General features: G+C 36.7%; 2 protein-coding genes and 1 long non-coding RNA gene across 4 annotated transcripts in view; all 3 read left to right on the top strand.

The window, feature by feature from the left end:
* Positions 1–481: 481 nt before the first annotated feature.
* LOC146673712 (butyrophilin subfamily 3 member A2-like) lies at positions 482–10,595 on the top strand. Of its 2 annotated transcripts, XM_085391324.1 has the most exons (7): positions 482–586; positions 6,900–6,990; positions 7,186–7,527; positions 7,884–8,162; positions 8,250–8,369; positions 9,437–9,966; positions 10,095–10,595. In XM_085391324.1, exons 2-7 carry the CDS (start codon positions 6,909–6,911, stop codon positions 10,107–10,109), a joined length of 1,368 nt encoding a protein of 455 aa, XP_085247450.1. In that variant the 5' UTR covers positions 482–586; positions 6,900–6,908; the 3' UTR covers positions 10,110–10,595. The 2 variants fall into 2 exon arrangements, with proteins under 2 accessions (XP_085247450.1, XP_085247442.1); XM_085391316.1 differs by lacking the exon at positions 10,095–10,595 and having other exon boundaries at positions 9,437–10,064.
* The window catches only part of LOC146673713 (butyrophilin subfamily 3 member A2-like), a 177,155-nt gene continuing 150,455 nt past the window's right edge, over positions 503–27,202 (top strand). Inside the window, exon 1 of the mRNA XM_085391304.1 lies at positions 503–586. The gene's annotated coding sequence lies outside the window, so the exon portion shown is untranslated. The remainder of the gene's footprint in view (positions 587–27,202) is intronic.
* LOC146673714 (uncharacterized) lies at positions 12,831–14,289 on the top strand. The gene is made up of 3 exons (XR_014910603.1): positions 12,831–12,892; positions 13,263–13,418; positions 13,889–14,289. It is a non-coding gene; the product is annotated as an uncharacterized LOC146673714 (long non-coding RNA).

The raw sequence follows: 27,202 nt of genomic DNA on the forward strand, positions 1-27,202 counted from the left end.
ACATTATCATTACTCTGACTTTCAGGTTGATCTGTTGAACTTGGGGAGAGGTCAGAGGTCAAACGTGACATGATATTTAAAATCTTTATACTTTATAAATGTTGTTACACAGTGCACTTGTACAAGTGTACAAGTTTTAAGACTTTTTGTCAATTTTCCACCAACAAGTCATAAAGTTGACCTTGGTGGACGGAAACCAGATTTCATTGGATTGTTATAACATCATCCTGCTCTACACCCTACAGAGTTTTTAGAGCTGTTTACAGACAGAACGTAATGCAAACACTACCAAAAACATGAGCTCCTTGTTGAAGGTAATAAGAAACTGCTGAGCTATCTACACATGCTCTGTAGTGATCTGGTGCAATATGCAATCAAGGTCAGCCGTCCCTGTGTTCGTCATGCTCAGTGTTTATCTGATAAACACCAAGGAATGTGCAGCAGTGAACGTTAGAAACTGATCAGACTTGAGTGTCTGGTTTGCAGTGACTCGTTAATCATTGTCTCAGTCTTCGTTTCCTGCTCAGCTACAACGATTCATTTCACTTTAACAGCAACAGTTTGGATCACTGTTTCTTTATCTGTGGTAAGTCTTTTTTTATTTATTTGTCTGGTTCTTTGCTGTTTTGTTGTTTTGTTTTTTGATTCAGAGAACAAACAAACAAGAACCTTATAAAAAACACTGAAATATGTGGTTAAAGAAAAAAAAAGTTATTTTTTTTGTTGTTTTGCTGTCAAACCGTGAGCACATACAAGATGACAAATGTCTGTCAGTTGTTAAAAGCTCCAAATGTAGCAGCAAAGTGTGAGAAAAGCTGTATTTATGTTTATAAAGAACTGTTCTTGGAATCGTGCAGAGACCTGCACTCAAAGCAGGACTTTGTCTCATCAAGGTGACTTAAAAGAAACTCTGAGCTTTCAGTTTTAGTTATGTACCTAAGTTACACTGCTATGGAGCAGGTTAATTTTAAAATAAAAGGTCATAGTCTAAGCTTATCTGTGTTCCTGGTGAGTGTTTGATGGGTCATCTCCAGCCTTGGCTGAGCCTTTGTGCTTTTCTTTAATGTATTTGCCAAATAGAGATAAAACACAGAGCTGACTGACTGCAGCAGGTTTCTCAGATTTTCTTTCAGGCTGGTGCTGATTGCTCTGCTGTGTACAGAGTGGGCGGAGTCAACTCACATGAATTGTTTCGGTTTCTCCTCTGAAAATGACTGCTTGATACAAACTCTTGAGAACAAGAGTCAGTTTACTCCTCAGAAAAAATCCTGAAAGTTTGGAGGTGTTTTGTTGATTTTAAGCTTTAGACTCATCAGGTTTGTTCTGCACTCTGTCAATCATAGCTAGAGCTCACTTTTCTACTTTCAAAGGACAATATATTAGGGGCTCGATGGGTGAGAGCACTAGCCCAAAGACTCACAGTTCATGCTGAAAAAAACCCAAAAACAAAACCGGTTACCCTGATGATGACATATCACCCGCAATCAGTTGTGGGAGTGTGACAGTCAGGCATTAGTACAATGGCAGCAATGTTACTCTAGTCAGTGAAACACAGGAGCGTTTGACTGCGTTATAGCTTGCATCATGGATTTTTGCCAGAAATCTTCTTTTTTAAAATCTAGAGTCTTTTAGTCTTTTTCTCATCCATACTCTGCTTATGCATTTTGCACCATTTCGATACCTTTGTGTACAAAAATCTACACTCTCAAAATCTGCCAGAAAAACCTCAACCAACAATATTTCTTCTGCTTTTTGTCATATATCACTTGTATTAAAGTATTCACAAGTATTAAATTATCTTCTGGATTTTAAGCCTTTAAATTCCACTTTAAATGTTTGAATCATCAACTATTTATTGAAAAAACTCACAAAAAATAAATTTCCATGTAATAAATTGGATGAGGATGGGACATTGGGGGTGATTAGATTATTGGACATGTCAAAGAACAGACACAAAATGGATTGTATTGCATTATTATTTTTTGTGTAGTGCCTCTCGATACAAAAATGCCCCATTCACTTCTACTTCTGCCATTGTAGTATAACACCATGCATCCTGTAATGTCAGGATTTCCCTAGCACCTGTAAGAATAATCTCTGTCTGTATGTTCTTTGCTGATTCCAAGAAGGATCCACAACAGTGAACAGTACTAAATTATTGAAGGCAGACTCATCGATGCAATTGAAGAAGAGGACAAGAAAAAAAACAAACAAGAAAAACATAAAAGTCCTTCCTCACCACTCACAATATTTAATATAATTTTTTTTTTTAAATAAATGCATGATCATTTGTGGTTTCTACTTATAATCTTGATATACAGTTATACAGTTAGTTAGTATACAGTCTTGGTGCTCAGGAGGAGGACATGTAACTTACTGCCATGGTGGTGGCTGTGAATGCAAACAGAGATGAGAAGACAGCTCTCCCCTTTGTCAGCTTCAGCGTTGGAGGGAAGCTCCGGCTTGTTTGCCTTGATATTCCCTACAAGTATTATCCATGCTCTGCTGATACAGAGTATGGATGATACTGGGCAAGGGAGTAGGTTATGAAAAACTTATAACATGTAAGTTTGACACCCTGGAGCCTCCTTGTGTTGATAAGGACAGGTGAGTCGGAGGTTGGTGCTTACTATCTGATGTGGTGGCCCTGAAGATTGGTTACCCATTATGCTCATCCCACAGGATGGGATGAGGATAGATTCCCCTTTGGACTGATACACATCTGCTAGGATGAGAAGTCCTGTGTACTCAAATCTCTTCACATCACCCCATCCTGACATCGAATGCCTAACTTGAGGTTTGTCATTTACATAATCAACAGCATCATGTCAGGAGAGAAGAAAAGGTCAAAAGAAGTGGCCACATGATAGATTCTTAAAATTGAATATCTTGTGGGCCCTGGCATCATGCTGGGGGATGCCTGAATGAAGCACAACATCTATGGCACATAAAAAAAAAATTGCAAGTACAAGTATTGAAGTACAAGTAAAAGTACAAGTATTGTATTTTGAGGAGAAATTTATTTTGAGCAAAGAAAAGATCAATTTGAGTGAACAAAATTTATTGCTGCGTGCAAACAGTGTATTTCAGTGTTTGCTATTATCCATATACACATACAGTAACAGCCCCTCTAGCTCTGTTTTTGCATTTGCTCTTGGTCAGATCTCTGGGGACCTGCTCGCAGTGCGTCGCTCGCACTCTCAACATCTCTGCTCCCTGCATGTTCAACTCTTTCTGTACACCGTTATATATGTACTACAATACCAACCAATAACAGACTTGGATGCAAAAACTTCTGATTAGCTGTTTTTGTCTCCAATCAGCTTGCTAGCTACTGCATTTTGGGAACACTGTCCAAAATGTAGCTAAATCCAGTGGAGTGGTTTGGTTTAAACTAGCTTAAAACCAACAATAGTCTTAAAATTATATACTTTAAAATAAAATAATTAAACATACTAATCAAAAATGGGGCGGTTTCTCAAATTTCAAGTAAACGAGCCCGCACTCGCGTTCAGACTTCGCAAGTCCAGACTTCCTGAGAACGCCAGTTTTTACTGCCATTCCCTCTTAATTTAACTGTGATTAATATTTGCAATTGAAATTACACATGATGCAGTTTTTTTTTAAGATAACTTTAAAAAGCACTTTGGCAAAATTCAATTTTACATATCATGTTTCATAATGTCTAATAAACTTCATACAGTTAAGCACAATGACTCACTACATGACAGAAACACAAATTGAATCTCTCTCTCAATAAAAATTGTACACATGTATGCCTGAATAACAACAAACAGGTGAGACGTTAGAACGCTTTTGTTTTTATTTTAGTAGACACACAAAACTGACAATAGATGGCTGGATTTTGGAAGAGAATTGAACAAATATCTAACATATAATCTGATCATTTTTGTAGCAGCCTTTAGGATCTCCATGTATTAACATGCTGTTATTGCTCCCGGTGAAATGTTTCCTCCTGAATTTAAATATTTTTATGTTAGATTTAATTCAGAGTCAGCTGTTTAACTAAGAACAGAACATTTTACATCAGGGGATATGACGGGTGAAATTCAAAATAGACTGACAGCTCTCCAAATAAGACTTCAGTATTAAATAAAACGGTCCAGTTATAAAGCTGAACTTTAATTTCAGCCAAACCAATTTACTCAGGAACAAATCAAACACTGAAATAAACCAAACATGAACATTTAGAAGTTATCTAAGTGACTTATATATCATGTTTAACCCGAGTAGCGAAAGACCGAGAGGGGTTTGAAAATGATGCGCTGGGATTCTGTGCCTTGACCACCCAGTCAGCTGGTGGGTAAAAGCCATCTCGAAAAACGTCAGAGCACTTTTGCAAATATGTGATGTCTTGATAAATCAAGCAGATAGTTGAAGTTTACACAGCAAAATTCTCACCTGAAAGTATCTTAAAAGTGCCAGGGCTCAATGGCCCGTGAAAAGGAATGGACAAAGCACAGAACCAAAAACTGGACCTAAGTGACGGGCGATGGAAACTATAGGAGATAATAATCAGAGTGGTCCGCGGCATTGTAAATGAACCTAAGATTTCAAAACTAAGGTCTTACATGGCTGCAGGTGGAGATTAGCTGGAGGAGGAGGTGATTTAGATGAAGGTGAGTACAGAGTGCGATGTGGGTGTGCAGGGAGGCAGGCAGGTGAGGATGGCAGTTTGTGAGTGAGTTTTACCAGCAGCAGCAGACCAGAATCCTGAGACGTAACTATGGCGAGAGTTGGAAAATATATCCAGGTGCCGACTAGCGAGCAGGAAAAAAGGGTTAAGCAAAACACGCTGAGGAACTCAAGACAAAATGTGAGGCAGAGAACTGACTATGGCAAGCAGACAATCTGGCGAAGGTTCATTGTGAGCGCTTGTCATAAATACTGCTGGAGTAATTGCCAACAGGTGAGGAGCAGGGAGGAGCAAGGAGAGCTCCACCCAGGGGAGGAGAGCTGATGCTGTGGAAAATCACTCAGACTCACCCAAAACATGACAAGAAGTTTATTTTGTGATCCAGAAAGAGTAATATTTCAAACTTTTTAGCCGCGTTCCTCCGCCATTGCCTCGTTTGAGTTTTGGACAAAATGCATTCTGGGATATTTGCCTGGGGTTAGCTACAGTAGCTAGCGAGCTGATTGGAGACCAAAACAGCCAATCAAAAAAATTTTGTTCTAGTGTTTCTCTTTAAGAAAACACTTATTTTTAAAATTGCCAGCTGTGCCGTGAGTGAGCTGAAGCTCTTTCTCTCAGATGAGGAATGGCCATGGTGTTGAAGAATTTTAAAGTCCCAATGCAAATATAGCTAAGAACATTGTTTTTACACCCTTATTAATTAATTTTATTTGATGGAATGGCTTATCCAATTACTGAAGTGCTGCTCTTGCATACATACACCAAGAAAACTGTATGCATTATATCTACACTTTACATAAAGACATTTAAACATAAACGTGTTTCTATTTCTTTTCTGTCTTCCTCTCTCTGTTTTCACCTAACACTCTACTAACTACTTAACTGATAAAACTACACCTTGAGTTTCATGTCACTCCTTGTACACAGTTAGTTATATTTGACACCCTTCACAAACATAATGTCCTTGTTCATTCCTAAACTCCTCAACAAGAAATTCACAGCATGTACGATGTTGAAACGTATTCAACTGTTAAAACACAGCTTTGACTTAAACTTTCAATTTGATTCATTTGTTCATTTAAACAAAGTTCAACTCATTTTATGAAAAGAACTGACCTTTGATATCAGGAACTATAAAGTCAACACACGTTATTGTTTAACAGAGGGTTGGGCTGAGAGTGCACATTGTTTTCTTGCAACCTACTTTCTTTGAGCTGTGGGGATGGTTTTAAGCAGTTCAACGGGTATGTAGATTTTTACCATGTAAGCTACAATGTAATCATTTCCTTCTTTATTTATTTTGATTATTTACTTACTTTACTTACTAAATTATCTAGCAGGTGTTAATAATACATAAAATCTGATTAATCACATGAGCATTTACAGTTACCAGAGGCACAAAGAATGTGTAAGCGAAAACATTTTTTGTAGTGAAGGAGTGAAAGTAACATAATTATTATTTTTGGATAATGTGCATTCATAAATATTTAGAATGTGAACTTTTAATTACATGCTGTTATTAGTAGCTACTTGGAGAGTTTGAAATTTGAAACAAAATCCCTATCTTCTATCAGCATTAAATAGACAGTAAGTCTATTAATTGCAAACAGGACAATAGAAACCATGACCTATGCACAGACAGCTTATTGGAGGAGGACCTCATGGATATACTGAACTCAATATTACTTGTGTCTCTTGTCTCTCTACTTTCATCGCTCTATTAATTTGATCTCTTTAGCGGTTACTTGTAAGAGTAGATGTGGCAACCAGAAAATGTGAAAAAGGCACAGTACAACAGCCAATGTTTTATCACTGTTTATCAACAAAAACATACTTTTGTGCAAATTTTCACAGACCTTTGATTTGGTAAAAAGTGCTTTTGTTATTTTGCTTGTAGTATAATGACTTCGTAAAGATGAGTAACTGGGCTGTGTCCAGATGACATGGTAGCTCTCATCAAGAGCTAAGAAGAAAAAGTCAACAATTCCCAGTTTGTCTTTCAATTGAATGTCCAGATTTCCTGCAATGTTCTTGATCTCTCTTGTTACTGTTACTCCTGGAAAGGAGCACATTTCCAAATGATTAAAAACAAATTTAACATAATTAAATACTTTTTTCAAATGTGATATTACCGTGACACTGTAAAAATCACTCTTTCACTGTTTCATTTTTTCTATCAGAGAATGGCTTAATATAAAAAAGTGTGTGTTGCTATGCCCCCCCCCCCCCCCTTTTGTTGCAGACATCTAGAATGAGACCTATAAAGAATAAACATCTCTTGGTTTTGCATCATGTTGTTGTCGTCCTCCTTTTTCTAACACAAACTTGTGGTGGTAAGTTGCACACAAACATTTATAAAATCCACAATTTAAAGTGCTTACCTGTAGTCTTACACAGATGATGAAAACACACACTGTAACAGCACCAGTTTATGTTGATGTACTTAAATAAATCAATTACATATCTTGCTCAGACTGATCTTCACAATTACAAAACTGCTGAACTGTATGTGTCCCTAAATTTGTTAGGTCAGCATCAGATGATTGGTCCAACTCAGCCAGTAGTGGCCATGATTGGTGATGACATCATTTTGCCATGCCACCTGGAACCTGCTGTGGATGCTGTTGACCTGACTGTGGATTGGTCCAGAACTGACCTCAAACCTAGATCTGTCTATGTGAGGCGAGAGGGTGTGGAGCTTTTGACTGAGCAGAATCCTTTGTACACAGGAAGAACATCACTCTCTGTCAACAAACTGCAGTGTGGAGACGTTTCACTGAAACTCTCCACAGTAAAACTCTCTGATGCAGGAACATACAAATGCCTTGTACCTAAATTTAATGCAGAAACTGTGGTGACGCTTGCTGTTGGTAAGTTTCATTTAATTTAGATTAATTTCTTCACTTTGCAATTTAGATGTGAAGAAAGTCTTTAAGCAACCTATATATATAGTGGATAGGTACAAGTTAATTTCAGTCTATATACAGGAACTTTGAAAAGAGAAAATGGAATAAATAAGTAAGATTATTAGAATTTTGACCAGTTAGATTGGCACAGTTGATGTCACATAGCATTGTGCCTCTCTATAAGCTTAAAATGACAATTTGAGTTAAGGTCAATAAGAGAGACCTTTGGGCGAACTGTAACTATTTTAAGAATCTTTTTTTTAGATATATATTTTGGCAACTACATTTCAATATTTTGTCTTTCATTCTTTTCTTTGAAGGTTCAGTTTCCTCACCAGTCATAGAACTCACCAATGTCAAAAATGAAATGGTGTTAGAGTGTAAATCTAATGGCTGGTATCCAGAGCCTCAGATGTTGTGGGTGGACAGTGAGGGAAAACCCATTTCTGTGGAACCTACAAAGAATGTCAGAGGTTCTGATGGCCTCTATACTGTCAGCAGTAAAGTGACTGTGGAGAAAGGACAGAGCTACAGCTTCACCTGCAAAGTTCAACAGAAGAATATCAGTCAAATCAAAGAGACACACATCCATGTTTCAGGTAGAAATGCCTTTTTTTATATCACTCACATTCATTTTCAGTTACAGAAAGTAGAATCTAGAACATTTTGTCTCCTTATATTTACAGGTGATCTCTTTATGGTTCAGTCTAATACTGCTGTTCACATTATCATCAACTTGGCTGTCTGTTTTATAAGCGTTGGGACAGCAGTAATCCTAATATGGAAATGTGGACAAAAGAAAACCAGTAAGTTCAAACTACATTGTACTTTTTACCCCAACCTCAAATAATCATCAGACCTTTTTAATGTCTTGTTTTAGTGTAACTGCCTTTAAAATTAAGGGCTAAGAAGTACAAACGTGATTCAAGTAAAAATGACACAAACACATAAACAGTTATGTTAAAGGCGCTTGAGGGAAAACAGTGGATGGAAACTGCAGAAATTACAGCGATTTACTAGCAAAATTGGAGGCTCTCAGCAACTTTACTTTTATAAAGGAATATAACCCTGTGTCCTGTGTTGTAAAGAGATGTGTTAAGACATGCAGAGTTGGTCCCATCAGTGCAGACTGACTGAGACTGATTGCAATATCTTGACTCTCTGTCTGCATTTATAAACTAAGTGTCAATTGGCAAGTGGTTGCCCGTCTGTCAGAGAGTAACTAGACTTAGTTCAAGTCACGCTGTGATTATTTGTTGGCAGTTTGCATCCTATAAGCAACCTGTGCAATTGCCTTGTGATCAGAAGTGAAGTATAGAACACCCTCAACCTGTAGAAGACCAACTGGTTGCCACAACCACCTGCTGAATGTGTAGAAATTCCACACGAGGAAGTTGCCTTCTTATTGTTTTCCTCTAGTGGGACTGAGACATTTTGGGGGCAAAGGTAAAGATATTTGAGGAAATCACCCACTGTGAAATTATAGTTATAGCAACAATATGAATTAAAACTTTTTGTGTTTTATCCTTGTTATAGGAATTGCGACCAAAATGTCACATTCTCACTCGTTTACTCATATAAACAAAGCAGTGAAAGAAAATTAAATGTGAAAATTAGATATGCATGAATAGATAGATGTGATTTTGAATAAAATTGGCGAAACCTCTCTGATTCACACGTAGCAGTTTCAGTACATCTAATGTTATTTTAAATATCCATCTATATCTATAGTAATGCTTCAAACTCTTTATTTCCATTTATATTTGATTACTGGTATAGTAAATTAATACTGTCAACACGTGAACACATAAAAATGACTAATATGTTGTCCCTATTTTCCAAATATTTTTTTTCCTGCAATTTTAACACACAGAAATCAGTATACATGATGAGGACAAAAATGAACTACATGAAACAGAGATGGAGGAAAAATTACAGAGAGAACGTGAGGAAAAGAAAAGACTTGAAGATGAGTTGCAGAACAAGGAAGAAGACTTAAAACATGTCAGACAAACCATTGAAAAACTGATGGAACAGAAGACATTTCTGAAGAACCAGAGAGAAAAACTCATCACTCTACTGCAGGAGGACAAGGCAGGAATGAAAGAGATCACGAAAAAGTTGGAGAAAGAAACCCCATTCCTTGACAAAGAGAGAAAAATGAATAAGCGTGAAGATAAAAAAACTGACCTGGAAAAGAGAACAGAAGTACATCAAGAACTGTTAAAGATGACAGAAAAGCTAATGGAGGAAACGGAGAACATTATAATCCAAATGACAGAAAGAAAGGGAAAACTAGAAATAGACAAGGAACAAATTATTAAACACTTGAGAGAGAAACAGAAAGACATAGAAGAGATTAAGAAGAAACTGTCAGAGAAACAAGCGAGAAACACTGAACAGGTGTGCAAGTTTTTCTTGTATATATTTCTTGCTAAAATCACATGTACCAACTGTCGTGTTGTGTTCAGTTTACATTTCCAGTGTCTTCAATTATAAACCTAACCCGTTTTTTTGCTTTTCTTCCTCAGCAAAGGACAGAGTAACACGACAAAAAAACATGGATTTTGCTGGGTTTTTTTCTCTTGCTGTCGTTTTGCAATGTGATGCCTAATGTTTCTTTATTTGTTTGATTTAAATTTATACTATATACTTTTAAACAAGAAATGCAGTTTGACTGTATTTTATCATAGGAGATAAACATTTTTGTGATTCTTTAAATCTTTTGTCTTTGTGAAAGTAAGAATTACACTGTGAAAGCAAGAAGAAAATATGCTCTCTGTATTGTCATGAGACCTGGGGTAGAAAAAGATTAAACTCCCCCCTGGCCGCCTCCACATCAAAGCTAAGAGATGTTAAAAGTTCTTAATCCGGTTGTTGATGACGTGACGAATCCTACTTCCGGGCCTAAAGTAGCTGCGTTTAATATGGCTTTTGTGTTGTTAACATGTTTAATGTTTTGTATTTTCTTCTATTTAATCTCAAAAAGCTCCTAAAACAGTCAGTGATCACTGTTGACCTCCCTCGGCTTTTATTACCGCTAATCATTTATTTAAGCTCAGTTTTTAAAACCTTAGGATGTAACTACAGCCCAGCCCATGCAGCAGTATATGAATGACTAACCTCGTATTGTGGATGGATTATCTCAGTTGTTCTCCTGGCTGAAGTTTGGTCCTTTTACAGCATCCTGCCATGCGATTACATTTGTTCCTGACCACCGAGAACACTCACGTTAACTTTTATCGAATGGAAAAAAAGTTAGCTTGTTTATATTATGCTAACATAGCTGTGTCGCTAGCGGTCACGTAGCACATCATTATATACCAGCTAGCCAAACTTCAGTAACCCTACAAATGTCACTGCTGTTTAGCTTTCTGTCTTCATTTATGTTGGAAGTGATAACAGAGCTATACGTTTTAATTTGTTTCCAAAACCCCGCAGTCAGGACATGCTATATTGTATTTAGATAGAAGCTAGCGAGCTAACTTCCTGCTAACTTCTAACTCCGTTAAACGTCATAAATTCCGTTTTCATGGATGCCTGGATGTTAAACTCAATTGTTATACCTGGTAGAGCAGAACGCTGATCATTTTATTAAAGATGAAAGACTTTAGACAGTTTTTCAACTCTCAGTAATGCCATAGTGATCGTTTGATATATGGACCTGCAGCGGAGTTTAGACCCAGACACGGCTAGTGACGTCAGACTTAACGACCGGATAATCACTCATGTGAGTAAAAGTGATCAAAGTTCTAAAACAGAGCTTTCATCTATTTCCTAATAATTAAGCATTTTATTCTTAATCAAGATAAATAAAATACAAATGTAATCAATATATTAATATAATTAATATTATATAATTATATAATTAACATAGTTTGAGTAATAAAAATACTGTTTTAATGTCTGAGTTTTGTGGTGAAATGTGTGAGTGCTCATGAGCAGCTTCATCTGTGGCAGTTTTGTGTTTCTAATAACAGGCTTCACCAAGAGTCTGACCTTGGTGTGTGTGTGTGTGTGTGTGTGGTGCAGGATGGGGGTGAAAGAGACACACTGGAACCACTAATCTCAGAAAGTGTCTGAAAAGAGATTATGTTACAATGAATCTCCATGTGAAAATGTGCTAAAGACAAATTCTGCATGTTAAGAATAACAAAGAAAATGTAATAAATTGAATTTAAGGTTTAAAAGTACAAACTTTGTGTTTAATCATGTAGGTCAGACACACTCAAAAAATGAATGATAGGGATTGTTCAGTGTATATTAATTATTTATGTTCATTTTACTTAAAATATATGTTTTTGTTAAGTTAACATATGTTTTTCTAATCAAGTCTACGTAATTGTGTCTATTATTCAACGTACATAATACTAATGTGTTACTTGATGGCATAACATTTAAGTTAAGTCAATTAGGATCGATATACCTTGTATGTCCACAAGGTGGCAGTAATGGAAAAACAGTTGTAATGAAACCGCGAAGAACAAGAAGGTTTCACGGCTTGTGCCTGCTCATGCGCAAGACTTCAAATTTAACTTGAAAACGTTGTTTTGGCGTCAAGCTGCTGTTTCTTTGAGAGGTAAGACCATTTTTTTCTTTGACTATGTTGTGTAGTATCTACATGGCGAGCATGGTTATATTTTGCGTTTGTCTTACAAGACATGTTATATCGTTTGCGTGCGCTTGTTCCACATTAGTTTTACTGGGTCCTGGACATGCTTATTTTGTGGACTGTGTAAGAAACATTTTTATTGTTTTTTGTTTTATTAAGGGATTAGCTACAGGGGTTCATGGGGTTATTTTTTCATTTGCTTTCTTGGGATTCCTTTACTGTAATCCGAGAGTCGTAAATATCGAATAGGATGGCAAGGATAGCATAAAGTGACATTTAAAATCCAAAAAGTCAAGGGCGAAAGCCACTGTGACACCATTGTTATGCTCTGTCAGTAATCTGTATTATGTAAAAATGGTCTGTAAATACAGCATGTTTCCTAGCGGAGTTATACATATCAACATAGTTATAAATTACAGTTTGTGAAAGTACACACTTAATTTTTTTAATAAAATTATTCACGACAGATGAGTGGACAGACAATGGAGGTCGACAGACCTGGTGATAATTGCTTCTATAGAAAGTTAGCACATGGCAGTGTCAATCTCTTGCTTTTCTTCTGAGTAGTATTTTATTTAGTTGTAATTCAATCAATAATTTGCTTCTTGAAATTAAGTAATGAAGTTCTTGTTTTACTTTATAAATTTCAGATCCGGGCCTTTACCTGCTCCCTCCTATACTGATGTGGTGTATGTGGTACTGCTGAGCTTGTATGTGGTATGTGAACTGTTGTTATACTTTTAAAAACAAAACTGTTTTATAAGTTTTTTTTTAGTGACCCATCCCATGCCCCTGTTATTTCTTCTCCACATCTGAACCATTGTAAAGGTTGCAGTTCAAGGGCCTGAGGCATGAAATTCTTTTCAGACCAGCTGTGATCAATATTTTTTGGAACTTATAAATAGATATAATATAAATATAATAAAAGCTGTAATGGCTCCATTAGCATTTTGTGTAAATGTTTGTGTTAAAATTATAACTTTAATGAGGTCTTTCTACATTAGTTTAAGTTATAAGGTATGTATATGTGTACATATAGTATGTATATTTACAGTACAGTATGTTGTGTTTGTTGACATGTTTTCAGGTGGAAGCAGAGTTTGTGAGGATTACTACTGCTCCACTTGTTCCAAGGCTTTTTACACGACTTGACCAATACACTGACCAGCTCATAAAAGTCTTCAAGAAAAAAGGAGGCGTTGCAGTGAAGAAAATTAGACAAATTTTGGCCCCAGCCACAAAGGTGCGTTATTCAGCAAATTCAGTTATACAGCAAAATATTATGGCTAATAAGATCACTTTCAAATTTAAACAGCTAGTGTATGGTAGCTGCACATTGTACTTACATTTATATTAAGCAAGACAGTTTTGTACTCAAAACTTTGGAAAATTAAAATTACCTAAACATATGTAAAATCTAATCCCTCAATTTCGGGTTAAACCATAAATGAATGGTTTTTATGTTAAAGATCAGTTTTTGAATGCAAAAAAAGATGATGTATTAGTTTGTCTATACCTCCATTATGGACATATATAATGTGCTGGAAACCCTGCCCAACAGGTTAACTATTCATGTCCATGTGATGATTAGTTGGTCTTGTGTACATGTCTATCTGTGCAGTGGATATGTCATTCATTTTAAGTATAATGTGAGTTTGTGTCATCCTAAAGTATTTCTGTTTTCTCTTCCTGTATCTCTGCCACTCTCTACAGAAGGAAACTATTGAAAAGGGGAGGGAGTGTGTCCTCAGGGCACTACCTTTTTACCTGAATGAAGACCCAGGCATCCTCTTCAAAGAATAATTGGTTGGTAATTTTAGTTTAGTTTTTTATCTGTACTAAACCAAATTTTGAATAACTAATGTTGTTGCATGTTGTAATGTTGTTGTTGTTGTTGTAATTTGCATGGAACCTGTTTAAATGTTTTGGGAAATCTTCTTGTATACCCAAACTATTTATATTTATTGTTGAATCTGTAGTCTAAAATAGTGGCGCACTGGGGTGCATGTTCCTAATATTGTGATTACTTCATTAAACTGGACGCCATTTTTCTATGTTTTTGTGTCTAAGCTACAGCTGTTCAGAGGGAGCTGGAACAAATTACCCTTGCTATCTTCACCATCGAAAGAGTTGATGCCAGCACTCCTCCAGCCGATGTGGGTATAACCATCTAGTGTGTCCTGCATGACCTGGAAGACCTGGCCTGTGCATGTGCACTCTTAATGGGTGGGATATATGCACTGAATCTCAGTTAACCTCGAGACTGAAAGCTTTCTTTGAAGTACTTCAGAAGCTCTTCCTTCATCTGTAAGTCAGCAGACTCTTGACCAAGGTACAGATGCTCAAGAATAAACTGAATGAATAAGCCAACCCTTAATTTGGATGATGAATGTTCTGTCAGATGGACAGAAGTTTTTCGGAGGCTGAATGGGAATAAAATGGTAATTTGTTGAAAATGACAGATAAAGGGAAAATTACATTTAAGAGAAATTTTGAAAATTTTGAAAAGTTTGTAAACTACTACAATTTGAGAGATTTTACTCCCGGGGGGGGGGGGGTTTAATTGAGATTCAAAGGATTTAATTGAGAGATGATACTGCACCAGAAATGTTGTAGGGTGGTGTGTATATTAGCGTTCAAGGCATATTGTTATGAGGTGGAAATATGTTCATATTCTGTTTGTGCTACATTGTGTGCATTGTAAAGGTAATTGCAATACATACTAAGAATAAGGGTAAGTTAGGAATACAGGATGAATGTATATTTTGCAGACTTTTAAAGACGAGGTGGACACTTCACTTTGCATTGTTAAAGGAAAGCACTTCATTGGCGTTGTGTTACTGGACTGACCCTAAGCAATCATTGCAAATAGCAACTTTGCTATCCATTTTAGACACTAAAAGAAAAAACTCCACAGACCTTACTAGCATCACATGTGCATAACTCAAGTGTCATCTTATCAACATGTTATGTGGTCTTCAATGTTTTCCCATATGGAAAAGATATATATAAATCTTACAAAGTTTGTATCTGTCTTGTGTGAAACTTGTATGAAAAGCATATAAGAGTGAAAACAGATATAAGATCCCTTGAAAAATTATATAATGAAACTTGTATGTTTTGGATACTTACTAAAACAATGTATGAAAGTAATGAGAAAGTGGCCACTTTCATGAGTAAATCATGTAAGCCTTATATGATTTACTCATGAAAGTGGCCACTTTCATGAGTAATCACATATACGTTTTTACTATTTCTTTTCCATATGGGTTTTTCTTCTATTTCTGGCAGATACAGACATTTAATTTAAAGTCTTGATGTTGCATCTGTCTACATACTGTTAGTTACTAACCCTAATGAGCTGTCGTGTTTTGTTTCGGACCGGTTTTACACAAATGCTCACTGAATATGTTGGCAATAAAAGAAATTTAAAAAAATAAGTTGGATGTGTGGAACCTGTTGACAAAATAGATTTATGTAAAACTAATTAGTAAAGCACAAGGTGGCTGAAAATATAATATTTGAATTAATCTAACTTAAATTTAACATTTTACTGCCACAAATAAGAAATGTGTTGAAGTAACTAATCTAAACTAACTAACCTGTAAATATATCATCTATGTTCATACAACATAACTTGATTTAGGTAGTCTTAAATATCTGTTGTTAATCTTAAGTAGTTTTTTAAAATTAGATGAACTAAAGATTTTTTTCTTTAAACTAACACAATGCAATTTCGTGGAACCTGTTGACAAAATAATTTTAATTAAAGTCAACGTTTCATTTTTTTGAGTATACAGAGAGACATAGAGAGACAGATAAGGTGTGGGTGGACATCTGATGATTAAATGTCATCAATTCGACTGGATGTCCAAAATGTGAAGATGTGATGCCCTGTAGGATAGGATGGACAAAGGGTGAGAGTTATAAGTATGGGGTGTAAAAGATATTCTTGATTCTTCCCTTCTGTCTTCTGTGAGATCAGTTCAGAAGATTGGATCTAAGAGTTGAAAATTCCAGCAGGGACGCTGACAGGGGTAATGGAAATCCAAACAGTGAATTTATTTTGGAATTTGTATCTGCTAAATATCTGCTCAGTTTTGCCTGTTAGATGGTTAATTCAGAAGGATTTTGATTTACATCATACTTTCACTCAATGCCAAGCTGCTTTCCTTTTGCGTGATAATTATCAGTGCATCTTCAGATCTCGTTGTGTTTATTCTGAACAAACTCAGCATTAGCTCAGAATAGGTTAGTTAGATAAGTAGATAAGAACCAAGTCCGCCACTTTACTTTATATTTTTACATGCTGTAGTGCCATTTTTGGGAGCATTTCAAGTTGCTATACATCAATACAACCATTATAACCCAGATTTTAATAATATGCATGTATTAAGTGCATAGTAATTACATAAATTGCAAAAAAGTGCAATAAACCACAAAAAAATTGAAAATTAGTTTTTGTTTTTTTAACATATATTTCTACTTAGAGAAATTTAAGAGGCTTATGCCTCAAAACTGTAAATACAAAAAAGTTGCACAAAATAGTTTCCCACCACAGGAAATTTATTTTGAGTGTCTTCATATTTTTATTTTTGAAATACACCAATTTTTATATACTGCAGGAAAAACGAAAATAAATATTATAATGCAAATTTGCAAAAAAGCAGCATATGCATCAAAATAAACTATTTCCAGCAGTGCAATATGAGTCCTAAGCATCCCAGAAATGACACAGAAAGTCATAAAGTCAAACATAACTTTTAAAAACACCAGTATAGGCCCTGAGGCCCTGATGGTAAAAAAGACTACATTTCCGCGAAAATGACGTCACTTCCGGTTTTGGGCAGGTAATGGCGGACATGCAAAAGTTCGCGCTGACGTCTATTCCAACGTAGGAAGTGTTATGAACAGCTGATCGGATTGGCAAAGCGTGTTTCTGGAATATTATGTTTTTGTTCCTGCAAGCGCTTTTTATGCAGTTTTTGCAAAGCTATATGTGGAAGGAAACCGTGACCTAGGACAAGCTGATGGCATAAGATGTAAGTACAATTCCTCCAGTTTCATATGCAAAAAATTATTGCGCTAGCTTACGTGGTTGCAGAGCTACCAGGATTTAAAAATAGTTACGCAAAAAAGAGCGTGCCCGCTCCGACCGGCTTTAAAGGGTTAAATAATTTCATTGTTTTGTGACTCTTAGTATTTGATTTTTCTTTTGCTTTGCTCTTGCTAAATTTCTGTAGTAAAATATTCTGTAAATAAAGTCTAAATTGTAAACATTCACTTTTTAACCTTTTTTGAAATAGCAAAGGTAGTGGTCTGAGTATTATTCTTTATTAGTGCAAATAGCTCTTACAGGTTACCCTGCCAATCAAAGCAGTAGTTGGTGATGACATACCATTTTTCCTTTCCATCAGTGTTGTTTCTCAGGCTGGGGAGTGGACCAGATTTAACTTGCAACACGAATAGGTCTATAAGTAATGTTCTGATTACTTCTACTTGATTATAATCTGTTTAATAAGGAAAGAAAGTTACTGTCCATCAACAATCAAAGTGGTTTACTTTTTGCTCACATCTTGATGCATGCTCAATCATCCAGGAAAGTAAATCTCCAAAAGTTGATTCTGTTCATCTGTACGTAGCGTTTTGTGCGAGAAACGTTTCTTCACTCATCCAAGTGACGTCTTCAGTCTCAGCTGACTGCAGGTTTCCCCAAATCTTATAAACAGTACATTTGCATAACGACTGAAACCAGCCCACTGAAGGAACAATGGGCAGGGAGGTCAGTTCCTTAATCTTAATTATGCAAATTCTCATGACCATTGATCAACAACCACTGATCAAAGCCCACTGATCAATGGTCATGAGTACCATTCACAGAGAGTTGGGGTATGGCTGCAATCACAGCATTGTAAGATGGCAAAAAATGTACCCTTAGGCCCCCTCCTCGATTCAGAGATGGTCTTTCCCTTTTCATGTAAATGGCCTCCTTGACTCCGCGCTCAAACCAGCGTTCCTCCCTGTCCACGATGTGTACATCGTCATGATTTAAAAGAGTGTCCACTGGCCTGTAGGTGTAAATAGACTGCAGAGTCCTGGCCTGACGAGGTAGCTCTTCTGTGTTGTGCCATCTGCTTTGCCAGAAGTTGTTTGGTTTCCCTGATGTATAAATCCTGGCAATCCTCCTGGCACTTAACAGCATACACTATGTTACTCTGTTTGTGTCGGGGGACCCGATCCTTGGGGTGGACCAGTTTTTGGTGCAGCGTGTTTTGGGGTTCAAAAGGCCACAGAGACCCGGTGTTTAGAAAAAATGTGTCTCAGCTGCTCCGATACTCCTGACACGTACGGGATCACTACAGGCTTTCGCTTGGGCAGCGGTTGTCCTTCTCTCCTGGATCGGCTGGAGCTTTCTATAGGCACCTTCCTAGCTTTCACAAAAGTCCAGCTGGGATAACCACATTTACTCAGGGCCTTCTTGATGTGATGTTCTTCTGCTTCCCTGGCCGCTGTGTCTGTGTGGATAGTGTTCACTCTATGTAGTGTCTTGATGACACCCAGTTTGCGCTCCAGTGGATGATGAGAGTCAAACCTTAAACACTGATCTGTATGCTTTGATTTACGGTACACATCAACTTCTAAAAGTCCCCTATTACTGATGGAAATCCTACAGTCTAAGAAGGCTAACCTACCACTTTTCATATCCTTCCTGGTGAACTTGATGTGTTGGTCCACCAAGTTAATGTGATCCGTGAATTGTGGTACGTCCTGAGATTTTGTCACTCATCCAAAAAGTCACTTGGATGAGTGATGAAACATTTCTCCGACTGAAAACGCTATGTCCAGATGAACAGTATCAACTATCAGAGTTTTGCTCACATCATTTTTTTTCTCCACATTTACTGTGTCCTTATTTATTTTACACTCAAGCATACATTACTAATAATACAAGCACATCATATAATTACGTCAGCAGTTTCTTCCAAACATTACTAAAATATTAACGTTCGTGGTAATACTCTGAAGGAATTGCAGTTGCTCTAACATATTTGCCTGTTTTTTTAATAATTTGAAAAAAATGTTTTATGTTCGCAAGTGCATAAATATCGGAAGTTTTATGGAGATGAATTGATGTGGTTACTCTGCAGCATGTAATTAAAGATTATTTTCACTTTTGAAATCCAAAGTAAAAATAATATTTTCACAGAAGAACTCATAACTGCAGCATTAAATAAATAAATAAATAAATGCTAGAACTGATTCATGGTGTAATATGCCCAGTGACATCTTTATTGTCTGAGAAAAGCAATTAATTTTAGGAACATAGTAAACAAAACAAACAAAAACTAAAGCACATTCATTTACATTGGAGAGACCAAACAGCCACTTCATAAACACATTGCACAACATAGAAGAGCCACCTTCAAGGGACAAGATTCGGCGGTCCATCTGCATCTAAAAGACAAATGTCACTCTTTAGAGGATGCCAATGTTCACATTTTGGACAGAGAAGACAGATGGTTTGAAAGAGGAGTGAAAGAAGCCGATGGTTTACGACACCAACTGTCTGCCATCTATAATCCAGTTTTGAGATCCCTTCCCAGATGCCTTAACACCCACTCACATCCTGGGCCATTTGACCTCAGGAAATCACATGATAGGGTGGGGTTAGTTTTCACAATGAGCTCACCCAAAACCTTGGCTGATTGTGATCTATACCCATTTTCACACTTTGGCTTATGTGATTAGGTAGAGGATCATTAGGGGGTCCATTGTCCCTCTTTGAGGGGAAACTCCCACAGGGCTTAAATCTGGGACTCTCCACCATTTGACCTTAGAACTGAAGAAGCTTCCCGGATGAGAGGTGAAAGGTCTTCAAGCAACTTAAAGAAGTCCAGACGCTTTTCTTTCCAAGCTCCTTAGACTCCTTGGACTTTCTTATAAAGCAACAAACTATTTCTCCAGGCTAAATGATGATCTTCTAAATTTATGACATGCTATTTCCTCTCCATCTTACAAGTTATCCGCTTTAGGCTACGTGTTTGAGAATTATACCATAGAGTCAAGTACTTCTGATTTGAGGCTCTATTTTTCACAGGAGCTACAGTATCCAGTGTCATACGTAGTGAGGAGGCAAAATTATTAACAAAATAATCAACCTTTGTTAGAGTAGATTTCTGGTAGCTCCTTTTCTCTGCGTTGGTACAGGGTTTTGAAGATGATAACAGTGGGTGGATTATATTCTTAAACTTAGTTACAGCACTTTCAGAAAGACATTTACTGTGATAAAGTCTACTCCCCACTGCTGTGTAATCAATTATTGTAAATGTTATGTGGAAATGATCAGACAGGAGAGGGTTTTCAGGAAATACTGTTAAATATTCATATGTTAAAACAAGGTCTAGAGTGTGATTGAAGTGGTGGGTGGGTTCTTTGACATTTTGATGAACAAACAACCTTTCTTTGTCACATACACAATTATACAGAGCACAACATGTACTGAAATGCTTGTGTCCGAGCTGCGGACAGGCTGCAGACGTAGCCGCGCCATTCCAGGGCTTGGATTTTAGCATGGGGTGTCTAGCCAGGACTCTTATTGGATACCTGGTGGGAAATGAACTTGCGACCACTGCTCCAAAGTTGTGTCGTCTTGCCAGTACACTATCCAGCTGCCAATTGAGAAGCCAATTGAGTCTAATAACATATTAAAGGCTGTGTTGATGCTGTCATTTTTAGCATCTACATGGATATTAAAATCACCCACAATAATTATTTTATCTGAGCTGAGAATTAAATCAGATAAAAAGTCTGACAAATGTAGAGGAATTTATTTTATTTATTTATTATTCACATTACTTTATTTTGTAATGCCTTGGTGCCAATGGGTTTTAGCATGTCTCAATGCCTCCCACATTCATGCCATTGAACAGCCGGGTGATTGTAATTCAGGAAGATGTGGGGGAAGCAGACAACTCCACAGGAAAAGTCTTTTGTCTCTTCAACGACTGTAAGAAGTAGCAAGGGAGTATGGACTGTTTTTGGGGGGAAAGACCAAAGGTGTGAAACACCAATGTACTGCCTTATGTTTCTGTAGGAAGTATTTAAACCCAGGGCATGCTGGGCTCAGTTAGAGACTCTGCAGAACGTTTACCCCAGCAATGGCTTCTCTCTATATTTTTGAATTTCACCCATCCTATCCCCTGATGTAAAATGTTCTGTTTTTATTTTAACAGCTGGCTCTAAATTAAATCTATAATACATGGAGATCCTGAAGGCAGCTCCAAAAACGGTCAGATTATATGTTAAATATTATATTATAAATATTAAATGCTATATTATAAATATATCAGAATTTTGCCATCCAAGTCTGTGATTGGTTGTTTTTGAAGCACACACTGCGAGCAGGTCCACAGAGATCTGACCAAGAGCAAATGCAAAAACTGAGCGATAGGGGCTGTTATTGTGTGTGTATACGGATAAAAGCAAACACTGAAATACATATTTCACGCGCAGCAATGAATTTTGTTTGCTCAAATTTAGCTTTTCTTCGCTCAAAATAAAATTAACTTCAAAATGCAACACTTGTACTTGCAATTTATTTTTACGTGGGCTCAAAACTTTTTCTATGTGTGCTCAGAATAGTGGCACAAAAATAACGCCATACTTTACTCCTTGTATTTATTGTCTGTGTTTTCCTCCATTCAGTGTCGCGTTGTACCCTTGTACTGGCCTTTGTGTTCTGTTAGGAGTTTTTCCAATTTGCTTTTGTTTTGACTCGTGCCAGCAATAAAGCTGGAGTTTTTGAATTTAAGTTTCATATCATAGAATCTGCTTTTGGTTCCTCCCTTCCTGTCTGCTGCACACAGACCTTGACAGGAAGATACAAAACGGCAAAAGAATGCTTGAAGTCATGTGTCATATGATCATGTGACTGGAGAGCTTGGGAAAAGCAGACCACAAAAAAAGTTGATATAAATGTGTATATAAGATATATATGAGTATCAACATATTTTATATATTTTCTAATTGGTACATCTGATATGTGATGTGATATTTTACAAATGAAGTATCAATATTATATAAATATGGCACTCCGACACAGTATTACAGGACATTGTTGTGTATTTTTGGCATTCTGTCATAGAGTTATGATTACAGGCACTCCCATTGTAAGAGTGGATTTCTGTATCAACAGTATATCAAGCTGACTGTGTGAACCATGTAGGCTGGAACAACACTAAAAGTGAATAATGGGAAAATGATGAGTAGGATTTAACTCTTCAGCCTTTGTACTCTTTTGAGTTGTTATACCCCTGAACAATACATGTATGGAAAATTATAATTGAGAACACATTCTACAACTTTAGCATCTGTGTTGTGTGATCATCGGATTAATGCAGGTGTTTCAAACTTGCGACCTGGGGGCCTCTTGTGGCCCACGTCACTCCTACTTGTGGCCTGTATATTGATGTGAAGAAATGTAATGCAATTTGGCCCTTGAAGTTAGCTTTTTGTAAGGGAAGATTTGTTTGGTTTTGAGTGCAATGTCCAAATGCATTCTTTAAAAAGCAAAAAATTATTTAACATGAAGGCAATGTTAGCAAAGAGTACAAACATGTTGAGGGATTGACTGTGTTGGTAAAATGAGAGTTATTTGGAGAGAAAACAATTTTCACTAACAGTCAAAAACTAATGTGTACACTTACGTCTGCATTTGTATTTTGTTAAATAGGAACAAAATTATAGCAGAAGTGCTGCCACGCGTCTGGCCAGAAAGAGAGTACCAATGTGTTTATTTGGTAGTTCAATGAAAGGCTTCAGTTAGTTAAGAGTCCATATTTGCAGTTTTGTCTTGTAATTCAATATTTGAATTAAAAAAAAAAACATGACTGGGTCACAAATAATTCACACTCTATCTGGTTGGGGATTGAAACCTCTCTTTCAAAGTATCCATTAAGGGACTTACTGTTCTTTAAGAACTTTAAAGATATTAGATTGAGCTGTGATAATCCAGTCACACTTAATACTCTTAAGGCCTTGCGGTCAGTATGTCGAATTGAGGGAAGGTTGAAGTTAACATCTGTGTTTACCCCTATTGTGAATAATCTTGACTTTCAACCGGGGATGTTCGATATAGGTTTTAAGGAATGGAAGAACAAAGGAATTCAGAGACTGAGGGACTTATTCTCCGACAATGTAGTTATGCCATTTGACCAAATGGTTGAGAAATATTCTCTCCCCAAACATGACTTTTTCCTTTACTTACAGATAAGGCATTATATTTTACATAGTACTAACTTTAGTGAGAGTCATGAAGTCTCTCCTGTTGAAAAATTATTATTTTTAACAGACAAAGAGGTACTTGTGAAGATATTTTATAGGGCTTTATATTCTGTATTTCAGTGATTTCACAGAGGCTTAAAGGCACATGGGAAAAGGAGTTAGGTATAGCAATTGATGATGAAGAGTGGAAAGATGTCTGGAGTTATGCCAAATCAATCTCAGTTTGTAATCGTACCAAAGCAATACAGTTAAAAATCTTACACAGAATGCATATATCCATATTTCGCAGACATCAATATAATCCTACCCTTTCACCCATGTGCCTCAAATGTAAGACAGAAATTGGTACCCTAACTCACAGCTTCTGGTCATGTTTGAAATTGCAAGAAAATTGGTCTAATGTGTTATCTGAAATGGAGAAGATTTTCGGTTGTGAATTGGACATGGACCCTCTGTCTCTCATACTGGGCCTCCCCAGCCGGCGATTAATATCCAAGAATAATAGGAGATTGTACTGTGTTCTCACCTATGCGGCAAGGAAGAATATACTACTCCAATGGATTTATGAAAAAGCACCAACTATTAAAGGTTGGCAAAGAGTAGTGTTGGATCTAGTGCCATTGGAATATCTTGCATGTATACTGCACTCAAAAACAGATCAATTCTTTAAGGTGTGGGAACCATACTTGAATTATGTGGAACCTGATGTTTCTAATATTATGTTACAAGGATTCTCTTGAGTGTTCAAACTGCAGCGTAATACTGGGACCACAGGTATTGGTACTGTATTGTATTCTCTCTTTATTTATTTATTTATTTATTTTTTAGATGGAACTGAGCTGGTGTTCTGTGCTTAGTTATTAGTCTGTTTGTTTTTTGTTTTGTTTATTTGTTTTTGTTTTTTGTTTGTTTTTTATTTATTTATTTATTTTTGGTTCTGAATTGTACACTTTATTATGTTATGTAATGTGGGGATGAACAAAAGTATTTTACCAACATAATATAATTTGCAGTATGATCATTGCTTTAACAATGTAACAGATAGCTTTAAGATGGCCTTAAGATGTTTATGCATACTGTTATCATATTAACCTTGTATTTCAGATGTGGTTATAATTATTTTATACACATTGCATATCTGTGCTTATTTTGAGTTGATGTTCGGTTCATTAAGGGTCTTAAGCTTCACTGGCGTGACTGTCCAGGTGATACATGTTGAGGGAAACTAGAACATAGAGGGATTGCAATACATGCTTACAGAACACTTATATCAGGTCATTTTTATTATCATTTATAAGTTCATATTCTTGTATTAAGCTTTTAGTAGAGGTTCTTGATTAAAACATTTATTTAGTAGAGGACATATACATAGTTTCAGTTCGGTTATTACATATATGAGAGTGGCTTCTGTCTCTCTGTCTGGTTAGAGGTCAGGAGCTAGTCGGCGAGGTGAAATAGGGTGCAATTGTGGTTAGCACACAGACACACACACACACACACTCAGTTAGAGAGAATCATTTATAGGTGAAAGTTTAATCATGTTTTGTTTGGGGTTGCAAAAAGAGCAGTTTGTCGCAGAACTGCTGCTGATGTGTCAAGATGACAAGCGAGCATCCGGCAGTAACAGGATGTACCTGTCATGAAGACGACGACAACGTTCTTTTTAAACTGTGTTAAAAGTCATTGTGGTTTTGATCTGATCTATGTATAAAATGTATCTGTGACGTTGAAGGGGCGTCATTAAATTTAAGCCCAGGTGATATAAAATATCTGTTTATGCTTTGATTAAGTCGAAGATCAATTGCTGTCTGTAGTGATCTTCCCACGCGTGTATTAAAATCATCGTTTGACTTCACCCGGCCGGATCAGTGTGGTTATTCTTCGATCACCTCTTGTACCCTTCCTCAATATTGAACCCTTAACAGTAATTATGTACTGTTTGTGAAAACAGAAAAACTAATAAAGAAAAAGGGAGAAAAAAAAGAAGGAAAAAAACCAAACAAAAAAACCCCACCAAAAAACATGATTTTCGGAAATATTTGTGGGTGTTTTCTAGTTCGTTTGTTTGTTTTTTGGTACTACTTGAACACTAAAGTGGCCCTCACAAGAGATGACAGTGTCAGCAGTGCCCACATGGGCCTGTAGGAAGTATTGGTAGTAGGGCTGGGTATCGTCACTGATTTCTAGAATCAATTCAATTCCGATTCACAAGGTCCCGAATCTATTTGGTCCATGATTCGATTCAATTCATTTCGATTCGATTTAACCCTTTAAAACCGGTCAGAGCGGGCACGCTCCATTTTGCGTAACTATTTTTAAATCCTGGTAGCTCTGCAACCACGTGAGCTAGCGCAATAATTTTTTTTGCATATGAATCCGGAGGAGTTGTACTTACATCTTATGCCATCAGCTTGTCCTAGGTCACAGTTTCCTTCCACACATATCTTTGCAAAAACTGAATAAAAAGCACTTGCAGCAACAAAAACACAATATTCCAGAAACACGCTTTGCCGATCCGATCAGCTGTTTGTAACACTTCCTACGTCCATCAGCGTGAACTATCACATGTCCGCCATGTCCTGCCCGAAACCGGAAGTGACGTCATTTTCGCGGAAATATAGTTTTTTTTTTACCATCAAGGCCTCATAAGCTTATACTGGTGTTTTTAAAAGTTATGTTTGAATTTATGACTTTCTGTGTTGATTCTGGGACGCTTAGGACTCATATTGCACTGCTGGAAATAGTTTATTTTGATGCAGATGCTACTTTTTTGCAAATTTGCACTATAATATTTATTTTCGTTTTTCCTGCAGTGTATAAAAATTGGTGTATTTCAAAAATAAATCTATGAAGACACTCAAAATAAATTTCCTGTGGTGGGAAACTATTTTGTGCAACTTTTTTTGTATTTACAGTTTTGAGGGATAAGCCTCTTAAATTTCTCTAACTAGAAATATATGTTAAAAAACAAAAAAGATTTTCAATTTTTTTGTAGTTTATTGCACTTTTTTTGCAATTTATGTAATTACTATGCACTTAATGCATGCATATTATTAAAATTTAGGCTATAATGGTTGTATTGATGTATAGCAACTTGAAATGCTCCCAAAAATGGCACTACAGCATGTAAAAATATAAGATAAGCTCTGGCAGAATTGGTTCTATGGTAGGGTTAAATCTGGGAAATTTTGCCTCAGACAGTCAGAAATATTATAATTCAGATCAGTACATTTACATATTTTTATATCTATAAAAAGGAAGCTGACACTCGCAAGACTTTATCAAAGGTGTAAGCATCACAGCAGATGCCTTTGTGTCAAAGTAGCTGAAGACAAAACACAGAAAAACATGAAGGTGATTTTCCTGGCCTGGGATTTTATAAAAATATTCTGCAGTACATCAAAAACGAATGAAAACCATTAATCAACATATTGTAGCGGGTCAGGGCTGTTCGGGGTTCTGTTTTTACAGTTATGTTTTGTTTATGTTACCATAGTGATGGGTGACGCCCTCTCGCTGCGACGGTGTGTCCTTCCGGGGTCAGAGGGCGCCCTGTGTGTTGTTGTTGTTGCTGTGCTGTTGCCGCGCTGAGCAGTTAGCTAGCAGCAGTGTTCTTCTGGCAGATGTAAATAAATGGCTGTGCTCCCTGGCTAGGAGGGCGGGAGAGCAAGACCGAACGGAATTCTGTCTCCTCCTTGTCTGAGCTCGCCACAATATGAACATTACCTCTGAAGTTACAGCAGT

Source organism: Rhamphochromis longiceps, linkage group LG3 (assembly GCF_057381845.1).
Source record: "Rhamphochromis longiceps isolate RC_006_pf linkage group LG3, R_longiceps_female_GT1.1, whole genome shotgun sequence".
Lineage (NCBI taxonomy): Eukaryota > Metazoa > Chordata > Actinopteri > Cichliformes > Cichlidae > Rhamphochromis > Rhamphochromis longiceps.